Here is a 19,377-nt window from a genome sequence, read left to right on the forward strand (position 1 = left end):
CATAATACTGGCCTAACCATCCATTTTTCGTGAAACTTATCTGAGAAGAACTTTACTGCTTAATCCTTCATTTCCCCAGCTTTGGATATCTAGTTCCCACCCACCATAAAACCATGAATCTGATTCCTCCTCACCCTGTTGTTGACATATCCATGGAAAAAACGAGAGTTTTCGTCACCATCTACCACCCACTTTATTCTAGCTTTTTGCCTCAGATCAAGCGAGGCCATTCTCTCCAATTTCGAGATCCTACTAGAAACCTTGTCTCTCTCGTCTATTTCCTGGGCTATTACTTGTATGGATTTTGCTAACAAATCAATCTCCTCCATTCTTGTTTTAATTGAAATCAGTTCGTATGCTCTTTGTGATATTCAGACGATCGCCATTTCTTGAGTTCACCCTTCAGGTACCTGAGTTTGTTAGCGAGATAGGAATCAGCAGCACCAAATCCCCGGTATGTTTCCCATGATTTGACCACCAACTGGTCAAAACCTTCCCGCAGCATCCAGGAATTAAACAGCTTAAACGGGGGGGGGGGGGGGGGGGGACCAAAATCTTCTGAGTCAGTTTTAAGAATCACAGGGGAATGATCCAAGAGTTCTTTGGGTAGGGCTACAGAGGAAGCTGTTGGGAATTTTTCAACAAAACTTGAGCAGACAAGAATTCTATCCAACTTACTTAATTTTGCACCCCATTGTCGAAAGTAAGTGAACCGGTTACCACCCATCTTCAGGTCGTATAATTCCGCCTGGTCTATGAAGTTGTTAAAAGAATTAGAGCTTGACTTACAGAAAGACGAGTTGATCCGTTCTTCAAGTCCCCTTACCTCGTTAAAATCCCCCAGAATTATCCAGGTGGCATGTTTGGTTTGTTTTAGGTTGAGGAGATCACCCCACAGTTTTGCTTTCTCCGAGGCCAACTTTGGTCCGTATACGTTTACCACCGCAATCTGGCCATCAATTGTCGGGCAAGACCCAAAAATAGCAAGAAAATGTCTGGACATCACCGATTCATCAACGGAGAAGAAACTGGGGTCCCAAATTGTGAGCAGACCACCCGATCTGCCAGAGGCATCGACATACTCAAAACCATAATTGTCATTCCCCCAACATCTTGCAATGTTAAGAGAATTTTCTAGATCACCCAATTGGGTTTCCTGAATTGCTATAAGTGATAGCCTTTGATTTCTCTTTAGTCGACATACCCACTCAGCCTTGGCAGTCTCTCCTATCCCTCGGATATTTAGGGTCATTAAATTCATCTGTGATTGGGGATCTCACCATCTTCCGCCATTACTTCCAAGAGGATCGGATTTTCCTCATCAATTTCAAAGCCAATGAGTTGACCCACCTCCACCGTTTTCTGAATTTCGTCCATTCTCGAAGCAAAGTTCTGCCCATCAGGGATGATCGGGGGGGAGTGGCATTCGAGATTCATAGTTTCCGGTCGATTGAGGTCTAATGGTTCATGGATCTGGGGTGTTTCATTGTTTGGGGATCGATGGATTCTCCGACGCTTGTCCAGGGTACCGCCTGCTTCATACGATTGAACTGGACCGAGTTCATTAACTGGTTCTACTAAAAAAGAGGGCCTCATTTGACTTGAAGGATCACACCCCATGGGGAACGGCCCAAAGCATCCAGTTGATGCTAAATTTTTGATTGGCCCAAAAGGCCCACCCCTTTTGGTAGCTGGGGTTGCTAGGGATCCAACGACCAGAATATTACCGTTGCAGCCGTGGTCAACGATATCTACTGAAGTTTCAGGTACCCCAAGACATTCATAGTTTTTGAACGGTTGTTGAGATTCCCGACAAGACTGTTGGTCTTCTCTAAGTTCGTCACCAGTTCTGTTTGGATTCTGCATCTCCATCGTCTTAGGAGTTTCCGCCTCGCCGGAGATGTCGCCATTTGCCAGGACAGTCTCCGACACTCCTTCCTCGACATCATTGCTTTCATCATTTATTTCTCCTTCCTCCAGTATATTCGAGTCAACATTCCTAATTGAAACATCATCGCTATTGTCCATGCGATTTATGTTTGAGTCTATCCATTCAACTGGAGAGGATGGAAAGGTTGACCAGTCAAACTCACTTTCGATCACCCCACTTTGAGAATTCTTTTGTTTATCTCTACCAACACCTCCTCATTGATATGCTTTTTATGACCGGTCAGTATGCATATACTGTCTAACGATAGGTCTTGCATGCTAGGGAGAATCTCCGCCGGAACGACCACCTTACCAAATTCACTAACAATTCTGGAAAAATTTTCTTCATCAAACAGTTTAATTGGGAGTCCCACAATTCTCAGCCATGCAAGTCCATCAAATACCCTAGATACTTCTGTCCCTGCCTTAAACTCTTTGAACCACGTACCCCAGTAGGTTTTGTTTGCTAAGAATTCCTCCACGTCAAATGGGGATTGGAATCGAATCCCAACCATCAGACCCCCAAGATATTTCATACAATAAGAGTGTGCCGACCCCAATCTAATTTTCAGTGGCAAATTCCTTAATTTTTCGAAAGAGATCGTCTCACCCACTAGGGTCAGGGGGCAATGCAGCCATTCCGCCATGCTTGATCCGCCCACCAGTGTCACTGGGTTCTTCTCAAGCGCCGACGGGGGAGGGGGAGGAGTATCTGATTTTCTTCTACCTGTCGCTACTTCCATAAAAGACCTGCCATCCCTGAGAGAACGCCTCGAAGGTTGCTGCACATACCGAAAATTGTTCGTATCTGCTACATTCTGGGCAGGGAGCTGCTTCCTTTCATACCTTGCAATGTTGACCGTGAGCACCGTTCCGTTACATTTTGTACCCTGCATCATCCGTTCCATCTCCTTTTCTCCCTTGCCTTTTTTAAACCTTACGAAGGCAAAGTTTTTTTTTCTTGACGTCCTGTTTCGTCGCCATATAGACATCTATAATCTCCTCAAACTTTTCAAATAGTCTCCTTACTTTTTCCTTACTAACTCCATCAAGAATATCTGATACAAACATAGTGATTACCCCCTTGTGTTCCCATTTCTTGACACTGCACGTTTGCCTTCGCCGGCGAACCTTCGACCATCCATCTTCTAAAGCCATGAAATGTATGTGAACATTTCTTCTAGCAAGGGAAACCGATTGTCCAAACAAGCTCTCTAAACGAAGCAAATCACATTAAGCGGGGCCAAAGGAATCCAAACAGTGGGGTTCTTCTGAATAGGACGAGTAACTTTTAAAGTGATAAGGCACCTTAAGTCGTGGACATGAAATATCCCATCATTCAATAGTCCATATTTCCAAGTGTCGGGACCGTTCGAAGTTTGTATTAACGAGACAATCCCATTGAGACAAGAAAGCTCCGCCTCTTCATCCGGGCCAAACATGACCCTCTGTCTAAAACCTTGAGACGTTTTTACCGCATAAGCACATTGTTCAATCTACTAGGCTACAAGGCCTTTTACTAAATTAGTAAATTATTCATTTTATAATCATTTTAATATATTTTTATGTCCGCTAATCTCAAAAAAGAAAATATAAAAATGGGATAAGTTTAGTCATAGTTTATTATTATCTATAACTTATAATAAAATAATCATCTTTTATAAAAGACAAAATTGAAAAAATGATCCCTATGGTATGCATTTTTTTGGGGTTTTGATCAAAATTACGAGTTTTTTGGATTGGTGGTCCTTTTGAGCTAGTTTGCTTGCAGTTTTAGCCCCTATACAAATTAAAATGACTATTATACCCTTAATGAATTTAGTTTTCATTTTTCTTGTACTTTTTAAAATTGTTATTATTAATAAATATAAAAGTGGGCCCACTTGTATCTCTCTCTTTCCTCTCTCTTTCCTCTCTCTCTCTCTCTCTCTCTCTCTCTCTGTGTGTGTCTCTACCTTTATACTCATCTCTTAAAATACCAACCCCTTTTGCTGCTTCGTTTTCAAATTACACTCGACGGGAATGACACAAGGGAGGAAGGGGGAGTTGGTGGTGATCGAAATTAGTGGCTGGCAATGGTTGGAGTCCTCACAGTGGCAGCGACCAAGGTGGGAGCGGGTGGTTCGCTAAAGGCTTTACAGATCGCTAGGAGGGAAGCCGATCTCCGGCCACCCCTATGGTTTAATCTCCAATCGGCAACCACAGATTAAAGGAGCAAAGCAGTTTCAGTGAAGTGACTAGGCGGTGGTTTAAGGAAGAACTTTCAAGGCCGATGATCTTCTTAGTCTCATTCAACTCGTCGCCGACGACTTCATATGCAAGGAAGAAAAGTAGCAAACACGGCGATCGCTTTCGCCGCCATTAATGGTGAGAGGGGTTGTTTTTGTCCTGTAACACAAGCGATGAAGGAGGGGGGTTCTTCACCTTCGTGGGTTAGTTGAACAATCGAAGGTGATGGCTGGAACAGGGCAACGATGGTGGTGAGGGGTTGAAGATGGTGGTGGCAATAAGGCTGCTCCGGTGCTCTTCTCTGCTACTTTCCTTTTTTGTTGTCGGCTGTGGATGTGGGGCAGCGCTCGAAGTGATCGTAGGGTGTTTGGGGTGATTGATCAACATGAAAGAAAATGAGGGAGGAAGGGAGCTGCAGAGGTGGTGACAATTTGTCTTATGGTGGCGATTTGCAATAGAGTGGAGGAGGAGGCGATCCCACCCTCTGATGTGGTAAGGGAGGTTGCTCGGGCCACTCCCTCGTGGTTCTTCTTTCTGTTATGGTGGCATACCCATAGAGGGGAAGCAACAACAGCAAAAGGGGGTGTTTGGGTGAAGGAATCAAGGAGAGAGAGAGAGAGAGAGAGAGAGAGAGAGAGAGAGAGAGAGATAAGTGGGCCCAAATTAGTTATTTATTTTATTTTTCCTTTAAATTAAATAGAAAAAATATAAAAATATACCAGAAAGGGCATTTTAGTTTTTTTCAGTTTTCCGAAGGACCAAAATTACAAGCAAACTAGCTCAAAAGGACCACCAATCCAAAAAACTCGTGGTTTGGATCGAAACCCAAAAAAATCATACCACAAGGACCATTTTTGCAATTTTGTCTTTATAAAATGTATTTTTTAGTATTTTAGTGATTAACTTTTTTTTAGTATTTTAGTGATTAACTTTTTTAAATGCAGGCATTGTGCCATTGTTGTACTTATAGAATTTAGGCTAAACTTTACCAATGGTCCTTGTAGTTTTAAAATTTAAGTGAAACGGTCCTTATAGAACTTCTCTTGTACGCATGGTACCTAAGAGAGTGTTTGACTTAGCTTTTGAGAAGCCAAAAGATTTTTTAGAAAAAGATAGAATGCAAAAAATGTTTGACAAAACACTTTTAAAACCTATTTTTGGATTTTGGATAGAAGGAAAATTAATTTTTTGAAAAAATCAGAAAAACCTGACTTTTTGCAATTTTTTCAAAAAGGATTTTAACCCCTAAAAAGGTAAGCCAAACACCCCTAACTATGGATTTTGCATTGTTAAGTACTAACAGTACCAATAGTGAAATGTCCAAAAGACCCCTCTCTCCTTAAACCTCCTTCTATCTTCGCCATTCTCTTGTCGCCTCTAATTTCAAAACGCTCGCCGACGACTCCATCGATACTCATTAAAGCCGTCACATCCATTGGTTCCTAAAACTGACGCTCCTCATGAGAATCCTTACCAAAAATTTCCCTTGGAATAAAGCTTGAAAGAGGTAACAGGGTTACAGTGGTGGAGTACGAGAACTAGATGGCGGCGACATCTACCTTAGTCGATTCCGACGAGGCATTCATGGTGTTTTTTTTTTTTTTTTTTTTTTTTTTTTTTTTTTTTTTCATCTAATTTTAAAGAAGAGAGGGGTGTAGTCTGATTCGACAATAATGAAGGAAGATGCGAGCTTCAAACACCTTCTTTGTGTTAATGGAGGCAAGGGTGGAGGTTCTTTTCCTTAACTGCCCTCGTCATCTTCTGCTTTGATTTTGAACACAGAAGCCATTCACAACTACCCCTTTTATCTGAAACCTAATCTTAATCTGAATCGATTTTTTACATGAAACCTAAATTTAAACCTGATCTGAATCGATTTCTTATCTGAAACGTATGCCTAAACTCGATCTGAATCATAAACCAAAATTACTCGATTCTCCACTGTAAACCCCCTCCAGGGAAGATGTATCCACTTCTGATCTGGCCATCGAACTTGATTTGCATAGCAGGTGTAGGTATTAGACTTTCAGAAGGAAGGTGTTGTTATGGTACCTGTTAGAAAAAGATGAAATCTGGATGTTTTGCTTAGGATGGTTTTCAGATGAAGATGAAGATGGAGAGGTTGGAATGATTTTTAAGGCTAACTCAAGAATAAACCACAAATTAAATTATGCAATGAAGTTTGATTTCATCTTATTTCACATCAGATATTGTTAATATTTGTTCCAGTTCAAGTTAATATAATACCAAAGAGAAATGAAAAAGATATCGAAGATTCATTAAACAATAACCATTATTATGCAAAACGTAATACAAATACATTTTTACACTTCAAAACAAATAATCCTTCAAACTCCAATAAAATAAAAATCAATCGAAAATCCAAACAATAACTCATATTAGAACCAATCAATCATCTTCTCTTTTCCGACCAATCTGGTTAATTCAGTTTACCACTCTACAATCAAGCCTAACCTCTTGGCCACCACTGATGCTGCTCATCTTGATCATGGACTTCACAAATGCTTTCTCAAATTCTTGTTTTGAGTTAGCAAACTTTGACACCAATGTTTTGGTATTTGCAGTAGTGACCAAGGATTGATCAGAGGAGAAAATACTCTTTCCTTGTAGAAGTAACTTATAATATCTGTTGTCAAAAGTAGTAGGTGTTGAATCAAGATTTGCACCCGCGTTTTTTGGAGTGTTTTGAGCTGGGCAAACACTCTTTAAACTAGCTGCAAAAGACGATTGCAATGTTGGGTCGACACTTTGTTTTGAAGCAAAGTTGTGTATTCTGTTTTGGAAGGATGAACAATGAGCAAACCCGAGTGTATGCCCTCCTGTACATTATAACATCCTTTAATTAATTAGAATCTTTAAATTCAACACTTTTTCGGTTTATAGACATTTTTATATCAAAATGTTGGTTAGTTACCTGAGAGTGCAACTAAATCATCCATGGAAAGACCTCTTTGAGCGAAATTTTGTTGCAACTGGGAAATGTTGAATGTTGGAGCTGGTAATTGTCGTGTTTCGGTTGACTTTGAAACTCTTCCATCTTTTCTTCCTTTTGGCACATCCCATGTGGGCCCTCCTGACTACATTCCAAAACCCGCATCTTAAGTGTTAACATCGAAGCATATTAAATTTGTAACATGTAATTTTGTTAAAAAGAAGATTACGTACGAGAGTGACTGCATCCCTTGCTGCTAAGGCTAAGATATCAGCACAAGAGACAGTTTTTGGACACAGAGCCTCTATTGCTTTTTTGGCATTATCAATTACATAAAATGCATGCAAAGATATGTTTGGAGGCCCGTCTTTCTCTGCTTTATTCTTTCCGGTTGAATTCAATAGCACCGAACCATCACACCCCTTCAAAAATTAATTAAAGATTTTGTTATCAATAAACAAACGAATTAAGAAAACGACAGTAAAGATCCTTCTTCTATATATGACATGAAAAAAGCATTCTATGGAGAGGTTAAGTGAGAGAAGAGTAATCACCCTGATGAAGCAGTCATGAAAATGCATTCTAAGAAGTGCAGCAGGAACTGTTCGATCATTTAACATGGCTTTCTTCACAACGCTTGTGATCGTTGATTCAACATTGGGGCATGTTTGATCGTAGTAATTAGAACTCAGTGCAAGGATTACATTAAGATTGGCTACTCCCAATAAAATGAGACTAAATAAAAATGAAAAGAAGGTGGTGCTCTTGGCTGCCATTGTTGAAAGCAAAGAGGTTTATCAATGGTGTCCGGAAGTGATGAAGAAGATAGCACAAAGGTCGGGTATATATGTAAGGTGAAAGGAGAAGGTAGGATTAGAGGGTCGTGCATGAAGGTGCTAGTAAATCAGGTGAGCTAAAATCTTTTGATATTTTAATAATGCTTCATACAAAAACAAGAGTCGTTGAAGGTTATATATATATATATATATATATATATATATATATATATATATATATATATATATATATATATATATATATATATATATATATATATATATATATATATATATATATATATATATATATATATATATATATATATATATATATATATATATATATATATATATGGGTTCAATTGAGAAAATAAAAAAAGGTTGAGAATGAGGGAATCATTCTCAGCCACTCATTTAATCTAAGCATAAAAAGACACGGTGGCAAACTTGTAAATATGATAACAACCTTCAATCTCAAAGTCGTATCTGTAGAGAATTAGATTACAGTTCAAACTCATTCATCATTCATCATCCAAATTTCTTCTCTAACCTTCAACAATCATCCAGATTTCTTCAATTAAATCATCATCAACATCATCCAGTGCTAATCAATCATCGATCTGCGTCAATAATATGTTTATCAACACGATTCAACAGTTAACAACAAAAATTCATTTTTGGTTCTTTTAATCCAACCTTCAATTATGCTTGAATACGATCAAATCTTCAACATCTACGATTAATTATACTCCCAGCGTCATTAGATCAACATCATCGATAATCAACAAAAAATCCACTTCATATCATTCATTCAACATCGATTATCAAATAAAACTTCAAAATTGAGGTTAGAAAAAGATCAAATCGTTTTTTTTTTTTGAAAAATTTCATATAATTCTCTATCAATCTACTATTTTGTAAGATTTAAATAGTCAAAGTATCATGTTTTTAACATTTTAAAAAAAGTTAAATTGTATGTACTCCAACTGTTTGATGAAATGCATAAACTAAATTACCACGTTATATTTATATATGAATAAGTTTTCTCACCTGAATCAATATATGATTATTAAAACAAAAAAACAAATATGCAAGTCTGTATGTTATTCATATGTGAATAATATATAAAAATTATATATATTTGTGAAAATACCTTGTAATATTCATATGTGAATATACTGTGTAATATTCATAAGTGAATATATCATATAATATTAAAAAATGAATATACTATATAATGTTCACATGTGATATACCATGTAATACTACGTAATATTCAGATATGAAAATATTATCTAATATTCATAAGTGAATATATCATCTAATATTCATAAGTGAATAAACTATGTAATATTTACAAGTGAATGTATCGTCTAATATTTAAATATCAATATACTATGTTTATTATATGTTATATTCATATATGAATGATACTTAAACTGTAAAAAAAAATTAATTATATATTTTTATTAATAAATGAATAACAAATGTACTGTAGCAAAAATCTGATGTATTTTTATTCACTTATGAATAACGATAGTTAAAAATATAAAAAAAATAAATTTTTTAGTTTATCTTAAAACTATATCAATATGGATGTCTATTAGTAGAGAATAAAAAATCATGAATTTTGGTGTATTTAAAATCATTTTTTGATAAAAATAGCTTCTTAAAAATTAAAAAAAAAACGAAAAAACTATGTTTTTATATATATATTAAGGTAATGATTATCATAGTTTAAGGAAACATGTTTTGTTGGAAAACACATGTTTATTCCTTTCCCATTTCCGCTGGACGGAGGTTTTTGCGGTAAAAATAAATGAGTTGCTGAGAATGATTCCCCCATTCTCAACCTTTTTTTTCTCAATTGAAGCCTCTTCTCCGTCTCTCTCTCTCTCTCTCTCTCTCTCTCTCTATATATATATATATATATATATATATATATATATATATATATATATATATATATATATATATATATATATATAGCCCTAAATTATTTTGTTTTTACTAACTATTGTATGCCAGAATGCACAGATCTGCACCAACGGATGAAATTAATTTGACATGATTTGAGGTTGTATGATATTACAATGGGATAACATGTACGATATAATCACCCAAAATTTAGCAAAAAATGTATTTTGGAAAATTAACTACATTTATAAAAGGAAATTTTTGGATTTTTAGAGATAATTAATTCTCCTAATTTTAAAAATCTGAATTTTTAATTAATTTAATTTTAATTCTAATGGATGAAATTAATCAATGAACATGATTTGAATCCGAGGACCAAGGCTAAAAAATAACAACATTATAATATATTCTTATACATCCGAACTTAAATACAAATTCATACATATTTTTACAGATTAAAAGTCTTATACATTTTAATATAATTATACATATTCTAAAAGAATATCAACAAAAATGAATAAAATTCTTAAAAAATAACAACATTCTAAAATTGTGAGTATGATCAAACTTTATTCATTTTTCAAGTTATTTCTATTAGGTCTTCAACACATTCTTCCAGCCATTTCTATCACAAAATACAACAAAAACTAATAATGATTAAAAACATGTTACTTGCAATTAACTATCACTTTATATATTCTGGTAGAATACATAGAATATGACAAAATATATGGAAAAAGAATAATAGGCAATGCAAGAGAAATATCTATTCCAAAAAAAAAAATATATTAACATGTAAACAAAGATTCTAAAAGAATCATTAAATATAAAGTGTAGTTATCGTTTAATTCTGATAGAATATATATGCAATCACTATTTATAACATCATAAAATTACCCATTATTATTGTGTAACCAAAATATATTTAAAAAAAATTAACAAACATTCTTGAAGAATCATTAAACCTAAAGTGTAATTATCATTTTAAATTCTAACCGAGTGTATTCTAACATAATACACTATACAAAGCATAATGTATTCTTACAGAATCTACTATATTATGTATTTGATTTTCCTAAAAAATCAATATTCTATTAGAATACATTGGATAATAGTTTCTAACATAATACACTATACAAAGCATAATGTATTCTTAGAACACCAATTGGGTTTTCTTAGTGTGTTCAACAAATTAAAACCAAAATAAAAAATAATTGTGTTTAGTACAAATGATAAAATAAAAAATTACCTTGATCAGTGAAATGAAATTGTTGAATTAAAAGTAAAATCAAATTAATCTATATTAATGAATAATCGATCCACCAAGCATTACCTATTAAAGGGATATTAAATGGTGGATGTTGCCGACAATTGAACGACTAAGCCTTGAAAACATCTAAATGTAATAAAATATTGCTAAGCTCTTTACATAATAGTTTATACAAGAGCCATGAACCGATCATCGAGCCAAATCCTAATAGTAATGGGACGCAACTAATGAATTGAAAGGAACCTCTTTTCTGTGATTTGCTTGATTCTTCTGCACATTACACAAAGTTATTAGTGAGTAAGCTTTCGCACATTGCTGCTGCTCTACAAATTAATTAAACATACATAAAATAATACCAAGAAAGACAATCGATCTCACTCTTACTCGGATTGGAGGAAAACCTTAGAATTCTTGGGTTTGGAAGAATGTAGTTCATATACAATGTATACAGCTTCGATGATAACCCTAACCCATAACCATTTCTTTGATTGTTAGCTGCTAGGGAACCTAAATAACGCCTCAAAACCGAAACCCCAAGTTTATCATCTTGAGATTGATATGCTGAAGAATTTGTTAAAACCTGCAGTGATCTTCCACCATTTCCACCCCTCAGAACATTCTACCAAACCATTGAACAAGATTGATTAAAATAATAAACTCAGAAAGCCATGTACATACTTAAAACAAGAAAAACATGAGCAATTTATAGCTAGGGAAGAGAAGACTTACTCTTTAGCGAGACAATCGAGAGATTGAACGACCAAGCCTTTAACAAGCCCTAATTGACGATGGAGGATGCTGCTGGCAATTGTGATGAACTGGTTATGGGTTTCAACAAAAGGGGTCAATGATATATAGGGTTTTAAAACTGATTTTACTAAATTAAAGGGATATTTAATGGTTTAAATATTTACTATAATTAGATATAACCAAGATTACTATCATACCCTTATATTAATTAATAATGATTTAATTTTTCTAATTTCTGGTTGGTGCATTTAGGCACACAATATTTGTTGGAAACATTTGAACCTATCTCTCTCTCTCTCTCTCTCTCTCTATATATATATATATATATATATATATATATATATATATATATATATATATATATATATATATAATCTGTGGGAGCAGACAAAGCTTTAATTGTTGGATTTGGATTAGGTTTCTTGGCAGATTCTGTAGTGTTAAATAATTTTCAGTATGTATATACAGTCAAGGCAATCCTTCGCAGTAGAGCAAATAAATGAAGCATGTTATGTTGATGTCAAAGGCGACAGAGATGTGTTTGAGAGTTTAACAAAAAATCCAAAAGTTAGTTATGAAGTAAAACGCTTCTCTTACAAGGTAATAATCCTATTAATCTTTTTATGACATTAATTTTTGTAATTCCAAAAGTACTTTGATGGAGTTTATTGAAATAAAATTTGTTTTTATTTATTTGTCTACATCCGTTTGGTTCGAACATGCCATACACTGCTATACAGTTCATGGTTATGCATAAAGTGATAACTTTTGCTTTTGGGTCATCCAAGTCAGGTTAGTGTCAAAGTTTAAACTTTTAAAAGCATTTATCTTTCAAGTGTAGAGGGGGTATTATGGTTCGAATGACACAGTGAAAACCAGAACACTTGAAAATAAGCAATCTCGTACCAAGGGTAAAATTGACAAAACACTTCCAAAAGTGCCAAATAGTATTGCAACTGTAGGAAAATACCCGAATATAGGACACAAAAAAACGGTAAAGATTACACAGATGCATTATAAAAAGCTGTAAAACAAAGATACAAAGCTTAATATTTGTTGTACCAGTTATTAGTTTTCATTTTCATTGGGTGGGGGTTCAGGTCAGTTATAGTTGTCGATAGGTCAGTAAAAAAACATGTTAAAAATAGATTTTGTGTGTGTCGGGGGTGGGGTGGGGTAGATCTTTTCGCTACCATATAGAAACTTTCCAAAATAAATAAATAATCAAAAATAAACAAGTAGTCAAGAAAATAGAAACTTCATTATTGCAAATTTAACTTTATTTTTTGTATCAAAGTTACAAAGTGTAATTTTTGTTGTTTTTTAGGCCGATGTCAGTGAAAAGCAAGCTAAACTTGGTGATGGAGACTATTACTATGACATGTCATACTTGGTGCCTTATTCAACTTATCAGAACCTGCCACATGGTACATTTTTTGTAAATCAAACTAAATGATATAAATTTTATCACGTAAACTATCATAAAACTATAATACTAGCCAGTGATTAAACTTTTAATACACTTTATCAACGAACTGAAGATGCTGAAGGAGATGGGAATGAGTCTAATTCAACCATTTCTTCTGAGTCTGATGTTAATGGAGTTGTTAATGAAGAATCCCAAAGCCAAAACAACAAAAGATTAGAGATAAGAATGCTTGGGTGCTAATATGGTTGATGTTAATCTTGTCATTGTATGTATTAATAAAATGTTTCAACTTTAAGTGCTTACCTTTTAGCTTTATGATTCATAACTCTTGATTTTATTTTAAAATGTAAATACAAATGTAGCACCTGGTTCTTGGTACGTATCTTTTTATTAATATTTTGCATTTTGGCCTTGGACTCGGCGAGTTGAAGGACCAACTCGCCGAGTAGAAGCGGGATGAGACGCGAGGTTTAAGCTGTGGACTCGACGAGTCGGGTCCCGGACTCGGCGAGTAGGCCCTGTCTGGACAAAAACCCTAACCCAAGGGTTTGCACCCTATTTAAACACCTTAACTCGGCCTCCTTCGTCCCATTTGCTCCCATAAGACCCCCTATAGAAAACCCTAGCCGTTATTGAAGCAATCTAAGGCATTTGGAGTGATTTTGGTGCTTTTGTGACCCAAGGAAGGAAGGAAAAGCTTGAAGAATCAAGAGGAGGCCAGAAGGATCCGATTTTGAGCATCATTTGCAGTCTTCAGAAGGTATAAAGGCTATACATTGTTAGTTCATTTGTTAGATCCCATTTTGTGGAGATTTAGGGCTTTTCTAAGACATTTTGGTCACCAACCATGATTGCAAGCATGGTTTGGAGTTGATGTTTCGGATCTAGGTCCTTAGAGGGGTTACAAGGCAGAAAGGAGTGGTTCTTGCACTCAAAGAAGGCCCCATGCATTGAAAGAGCTTGTTTAAGGACCTTTTGAGCTCAAAGTCCCATGCAAACACGTAAAGGTTGTTACTTTACGCGCTAGATCGATTGTAGAAGTATAGATCTATCTTTTGATCAAGGGTTGTACATCAGAAATCGAAGATTTAGTGGGTGGATATGACCAACTCGACGAGTCCATTCTTGGACTCGGCGAGTCCTACGCTTCTGTCCCATATCAGTTGAGGGTCATAAGGACCCAGTTGAGTGTGGAAAGGCTTTAGGGGGTCCCGGGGAGTGACCCAACGTTCTGGACTAAGCCATTGTTCTGGAAGTTCATGGGACTCGGCGAGTGCATGAGCAGACTCGGCAAGTCCAAGGCAATCTTCTTAAGGATGAAGATGAACTCGACGAGTTGTTCATACAACTCGGCGAGTCATGGACAGGACCTGTGTATCAGTTGAAGATGGACTCGACGAGTTGTTCATACAACTCGGTGAGTCGGATGAGGATTCAGTCGATGTTCATTTTGAACGAAAACTCGTCGAGTCATCGCCTAACTCGACGAGTAGAGACACGTATAAGGACAAATGGAAGGATAGGGACTCGACGAGTCAGGTCAACTAGAAGTTGACTTTGACTTTGATTTGGTCAGGGGTAAAATGATCATTTTACCCTAAGAGCAGTTAGCAGTGTATGACTAAGTGTTTTGTGGGAATTATAGCCGGAGGATTTCCGGAGTAGCAGCGACATCAGTCAGAGGATTCCCACACAGATCAGCAGCTACTACGAGGTGAGTTACCTTCCAGTAGCAGTGGGTCTACGGACACAATGCTGGCCCACCATTAGGAGTTGTATGTTAGATGATTTTCTTTGTGATATCATCTAGGTTTGCTACTACCTGATATGTTATATGTTGGCATGATATGTTATATGTGATAGTAGTAGAGTTTGGTTGTTAGGACCGAAGGGTAGGTCAGACACCCCAGATATGTCAGATAATATGTGCTGATATGTTTATATGCTGGCATGATATGTTATATGTGATAGCGGTAGTAGGAGGGGAATAGTCCCCAAGTTCGGTTGTTAGGACCGAAGGGTAGTTCGGACATCCCAGATATGTCTGATAGTATGTTTATGTTACGAAATATGTGATAGTAGCAGTAAGCGGTGGAATAGTCCCCGAGGGTCGGTTGTTAGGACCGACGGGTAGGTCAGCACTCCAGAATGGATTGACATGGGTAGGACGGCACCCCAGAATGGCCGCATGGGTAGGTCAGCACCCAAGAATGGCCGTACCGGGTAGGTCGGGCACCCCAGAATTGCCCGGCAGTATGTATGCTATGTGATTGTATGGGTTGTGGTACGATGAGGGAACTCACTAAGCTTTGTGCTTACAATTTACAGTTTTGGTTTCAGGTACCTCTTCAGCGAAGAGGAAGAAGTTGGCGCGGTAGCGGCACATCATACACACACTCTTTGTTTTCCGCACTATGAGTTATTTAGGGATTTGTACTTTGACATTATTATGTTTTTACGATTCGGTTTTCAGATACGATAGATGTTTTTATTAAATGATATGATCTGATGATATTTTGCTACAAATGTTTTGCAAATCACTTAATCAAAAATGAAATTTTTGGACGTGAAAATTGGGTCGTTACAAGTTGGTATCAGAGCCATGGTTTGAGGGATTCGGACACATCTTCGGGGGTGTCTGGACTCAAACCAAGGGATTAAAAGATTTTTACAAGGAAAATGACTTTTTAAAAGCTAAGATAAAAGAGTTTTGAGAAGGAAAAAGTGTGTGATGTGCGCAATCGGCCGAGCTCAAGTAAGTATTCCCCATAGTACCCATACCAGTTATCTTATGTTTATCAGTTTTAGTAGAACAGCATGCTAGAATAGGACTAAGGATCTAGGAATGATGCCTTATGTGTCTGCTTTATGTGCTTCAGCTTATGAGAATTGCATGCTAGTATTGAGTAGACAGTAGTAGGATAGCCTGTTTAGGTTATGCTTGGTAGTATGAGCTCAGCATTATATGCTAGTTCAGCTTCTCATTATGAGGACAAATTTGCTTGAGTAGTTTTCCTACGTCCGAATACTGCTTGCTTTGTGCTTTGTGGGGCTCTGAGTGATGGAAGTTAGCCATTAGGTGAATATGTCATCTCAAAGGTGATCAGGGTCGAATAATCTTAGAGTGCTGGATTTGGCCCTATTGCGCAGCTCTTGTCTGAGTCTAACCGTTGTAGGGACGAGTCTATTACTCAAAGGATTATCTGAGCCTCTTCACATGTGATGGTATTCAGGTAAAGGCTAATTGGCATTACAAGGAGCTTTCAGCAGCTGAGGACTGGTTTGGGGTGGAATTAGATATTTTCCCTAGGGTAAGCCTAGAATGGGAATAGCAGAGGATCAGCAGTGGTAAAGGGGATTTGGTGGAGTCAAGGCAGTCCTTGGGGAAGGTACGGATAGATGTGGAAGGTAGTATGGGTCTGTAATACTGAAAGCAGAGGATCCGTACCTAAATTGAGGAAGGCTGAGACAAAACCAGGGAACTTGTAGTGGATGTGATCCCTCGAGATGTATCGGTATCACTAACGGTTGGTATTATGTTTTGAAATATGGTGGTACTACGACAGAGGCCAGTAGTTGGCAATTCAGGAGAGGGATCGGGTTCGGGATCAGGTTCCGAGCCAGTAGATGAGAGGCTACGCGAGTTCATCGCGTCAGAGATCACCAGAGGCATCCTTGAATCGACCCCCATCATCTTCGGGTCGATCAAGGAAGGGATAGTTGAGTTGATGGAGGATCGCCTTAGGGCGTTCAGGAGTGATATGGTATCTGGCCAGTCAGGATCCCGCACACTGTCCTTTAAGGACTTCAGGGGCAGTGGTGCACCAGATTTCCACAGGGCGAAGGACCCCATTGCTGCCAGACGATGGATTGCGGACATTGAGTCCGCGCAGCTGACCAGCTTCTGCCCCGAGGGGTCGAAGGTACGATTTGCAGCAGGGTGTTTGAGGGACTGGACCAGGGATTGATGGGAGTCGGTTGGGGACTATCTGGGAGCCTCAGTTGTTGAAGCTATGACATGGTCAGATGTTGTGACCCGGTTCCGAGCAGATTTTGCGCCAGCTGTAGAGCTTCAGCATCTGGCCAGGGAGTTTTTGGACATGAGACAGACTACGGAGACTGTGGCGGAGATCACCACCAAGTTCTGGGAGAGGGCGTTGTTGGTTCCCCAGTATGCGGGAGATGAGGATATGAGAAGGACCCACTACCACGACATGCTACGGGCCGACATTCTGGAGCATATTAGTTTTTCAGCGTGCCCTACCCTGGATTCCATGATTGCCAGGGCAAGGGAGAGGGAGATTGATCTGGAGCATGTCAGGAAAAGAAAGATAGAGGAGGGTCAGACGACTGGGGCTTCGGGGAAGAAGCCCAATGGATCAGACGGTTGGCCGAAAGGACAGTCAGGACCGGGCCGCTGCAGGATATGCGGCAGGCCACATGAGAGAGCATCTAGATTGGGATCGTCGGGCTTCTACAAGTGCAGCAAGACGGGGAATTTCACCAGGGATTGTACTGCCCCTGCACCGGTTATTCAGACGTCTGAGTTGCTAAGTTTCCACTGCAACAAGAAGGGCCACAAGAAGGCCAATTGCCCCCAGTTGACAGCAACATCAACGCCAGTGAAGGCACCAGCTCTAGCAACCCTGCGGATCACTGATGGCCGGCAGGGCAAGGCAGAGGCTCAAGTGGTGAGGAGCCGGGCATTCCAGTTGACTACTGAGGAAGCACGCACTTCACCTGATGTGGTGACGGGTATGATTTCTTATCTTTATGCTTTATGATGCGCTGCTGTGATTTAGATATGTTATGCATGTGCTCTGTTTAGGACCGTTCCATGTGAATGGTATCCCAGTTCAGGTACTATTTGATTCGGGGGCTACCCGATCATTTGTCTCTCTTGCGCTTAGCAAGAAGTTTTATGAGTCTTCAAGCATGTTGGATTTCCCTTTAGAGGTAGAGATTGCAGATGACCGATCAGTGCGGGCATCGACGGTATTCCAAGACTGTGCTGAGATTATTTGAGGAGCGTTATCTAGTGGACCTGGTTCCTATTCCGTTGAGAGGGAACAAGGTGATTATAGGCATGGATTGGTTGAGCCCTAATGGGACAGTGATAGATTGCGCACGGCAGCTGGTTCGGATCAGGACCCCAAGTGGGGGAGAGTTGGTAGTTCAGGGCGAGAGGCCACAACAAGGACCAACGGTATGTTCAGCAGCGAGAGCTAGGCGTTACCTTCAGCAGGGTTGCGCATGATATGTCGCTTATGTTATGGATACCTGGGAGGTGGGTAAGGAGACAGTGGGCGATGTGCACGTAGTGCGAGAGTTTACGTATGTATTCCCCCTGGAGTTTCCAGGGATACATTCGGAGATGCAGGTGGAGTTCAAGATCAACCTAGTCTCTAGTGCGGCTCCGATAGCCAAGGCACCGTATCGGTTGGCTCCTCCTGAGATGCAGGAGTTGTCTACACAGCTGCAGGAGCTGTTAGACAAGGGATTCATTAGACCGAGTAGCTCTCCCTGGGGAGCCCCGATTCTGTTTGTGAGGAAGAAGGACGGGTCGCATCGGATGTGTATAGATTACCGGGAGCTGAACAAGGTAACGGTGAAGAACCGTTACCCACTCTCGAGGATTGATGACCTCTTTGACCAGCTACATGGAGCATCATGGTTCTCTAATATTGATCTGCATTCAGGATATCATCAGATGAGGGTCAGAGAGGAGGATGTGCAGAAGACTGCGTTTCGGACGCGCTATGGCCACTACGAGTTTGTGGTCATGCCCTTCGGGCTCACCAATGCTCCTGTCGCGTTCATGGACCTCATGAACCGCGTTTGTAGACCGATGTTAGACCGATCTGTGATAGTGTTTATTGATGATATCTTGGTTTACTCCAAGACACAGGAGGAGCACAAGGATCATCTGCGAGAGGTTCTGGAGACTTTGAGGAGGGAAAACTTGTATGCTAAGTTCTCCAAGCGTGAGTTCTGGTTGCGCGAGGTGCAGTTCCTAGGGCATCTCGTCAACCAGAACGGGATCTCAGTGGACCCAGCCAATGTAGAGGCCGTGATGAGATGGGAGGTTCCGAAGTCTCCATCCGAGATTCGGAGTTTCCTA

General features: G+C 38.7%; 2 protein-coding genes across 2 annotated transcripts; both read right to left on the minus strand.

Annotated features, from left to right (window-relative positions):
* Nucleotides 1–346: 346 nt before the first annotated feature.
* Nucleotides 347–1,261, minus strand: LOC128128957 (uncharacterized). The gene has a single exon (XM_052767690.1). It carries the CDS (start codon nt 1,259–1,261, stop codon nt 347–349), a length of 915 nt encoding a protein of 304 aa, XP_052623650.1.
* A 5,154-nt stretch (nt 1,262–6,415) lies between these two features.
* LOC111903893 (peroxidase 64) lies at nt 6,416–7,931 on the minus strand. Its single transcript, XM_023899666.3, has 4 exons — nt 7,666–7,931; nt 7,345–7,533; nt 7,094–7,256; nt 6,416–6,998 (listed from the first exon to the last, which is right to left on the minus strand). The coding sequence occupies exons 1-4, from the start codon at nt 7,885–7,887 to the stop codon at nt 6,604–6,606; spliced, it is 969 nt and encodes a 322-aa protein (XP_023755434.1). The 5' UTR covers nt 7,888–7,931; the 3' UTR covers nt 6,416–6,603.
* Nucleotides 7,932–19,377: the final 11,446 nt, after the last annotated feature.

This window comes from Lactuca sativa, chromosome 9 (assembly GCF_002870075.4).
Source record: "Lactuca sativa cultivar Salinas chromosome 9, Lsat_Salinas_v11, whole genome shotgun sequence".
NCBI lineage: Eukaryota > Viridiplantae > Streptophyta > Magnoliopsida > Asterales > Asteraceae > Lactuca > Lactuca sativa.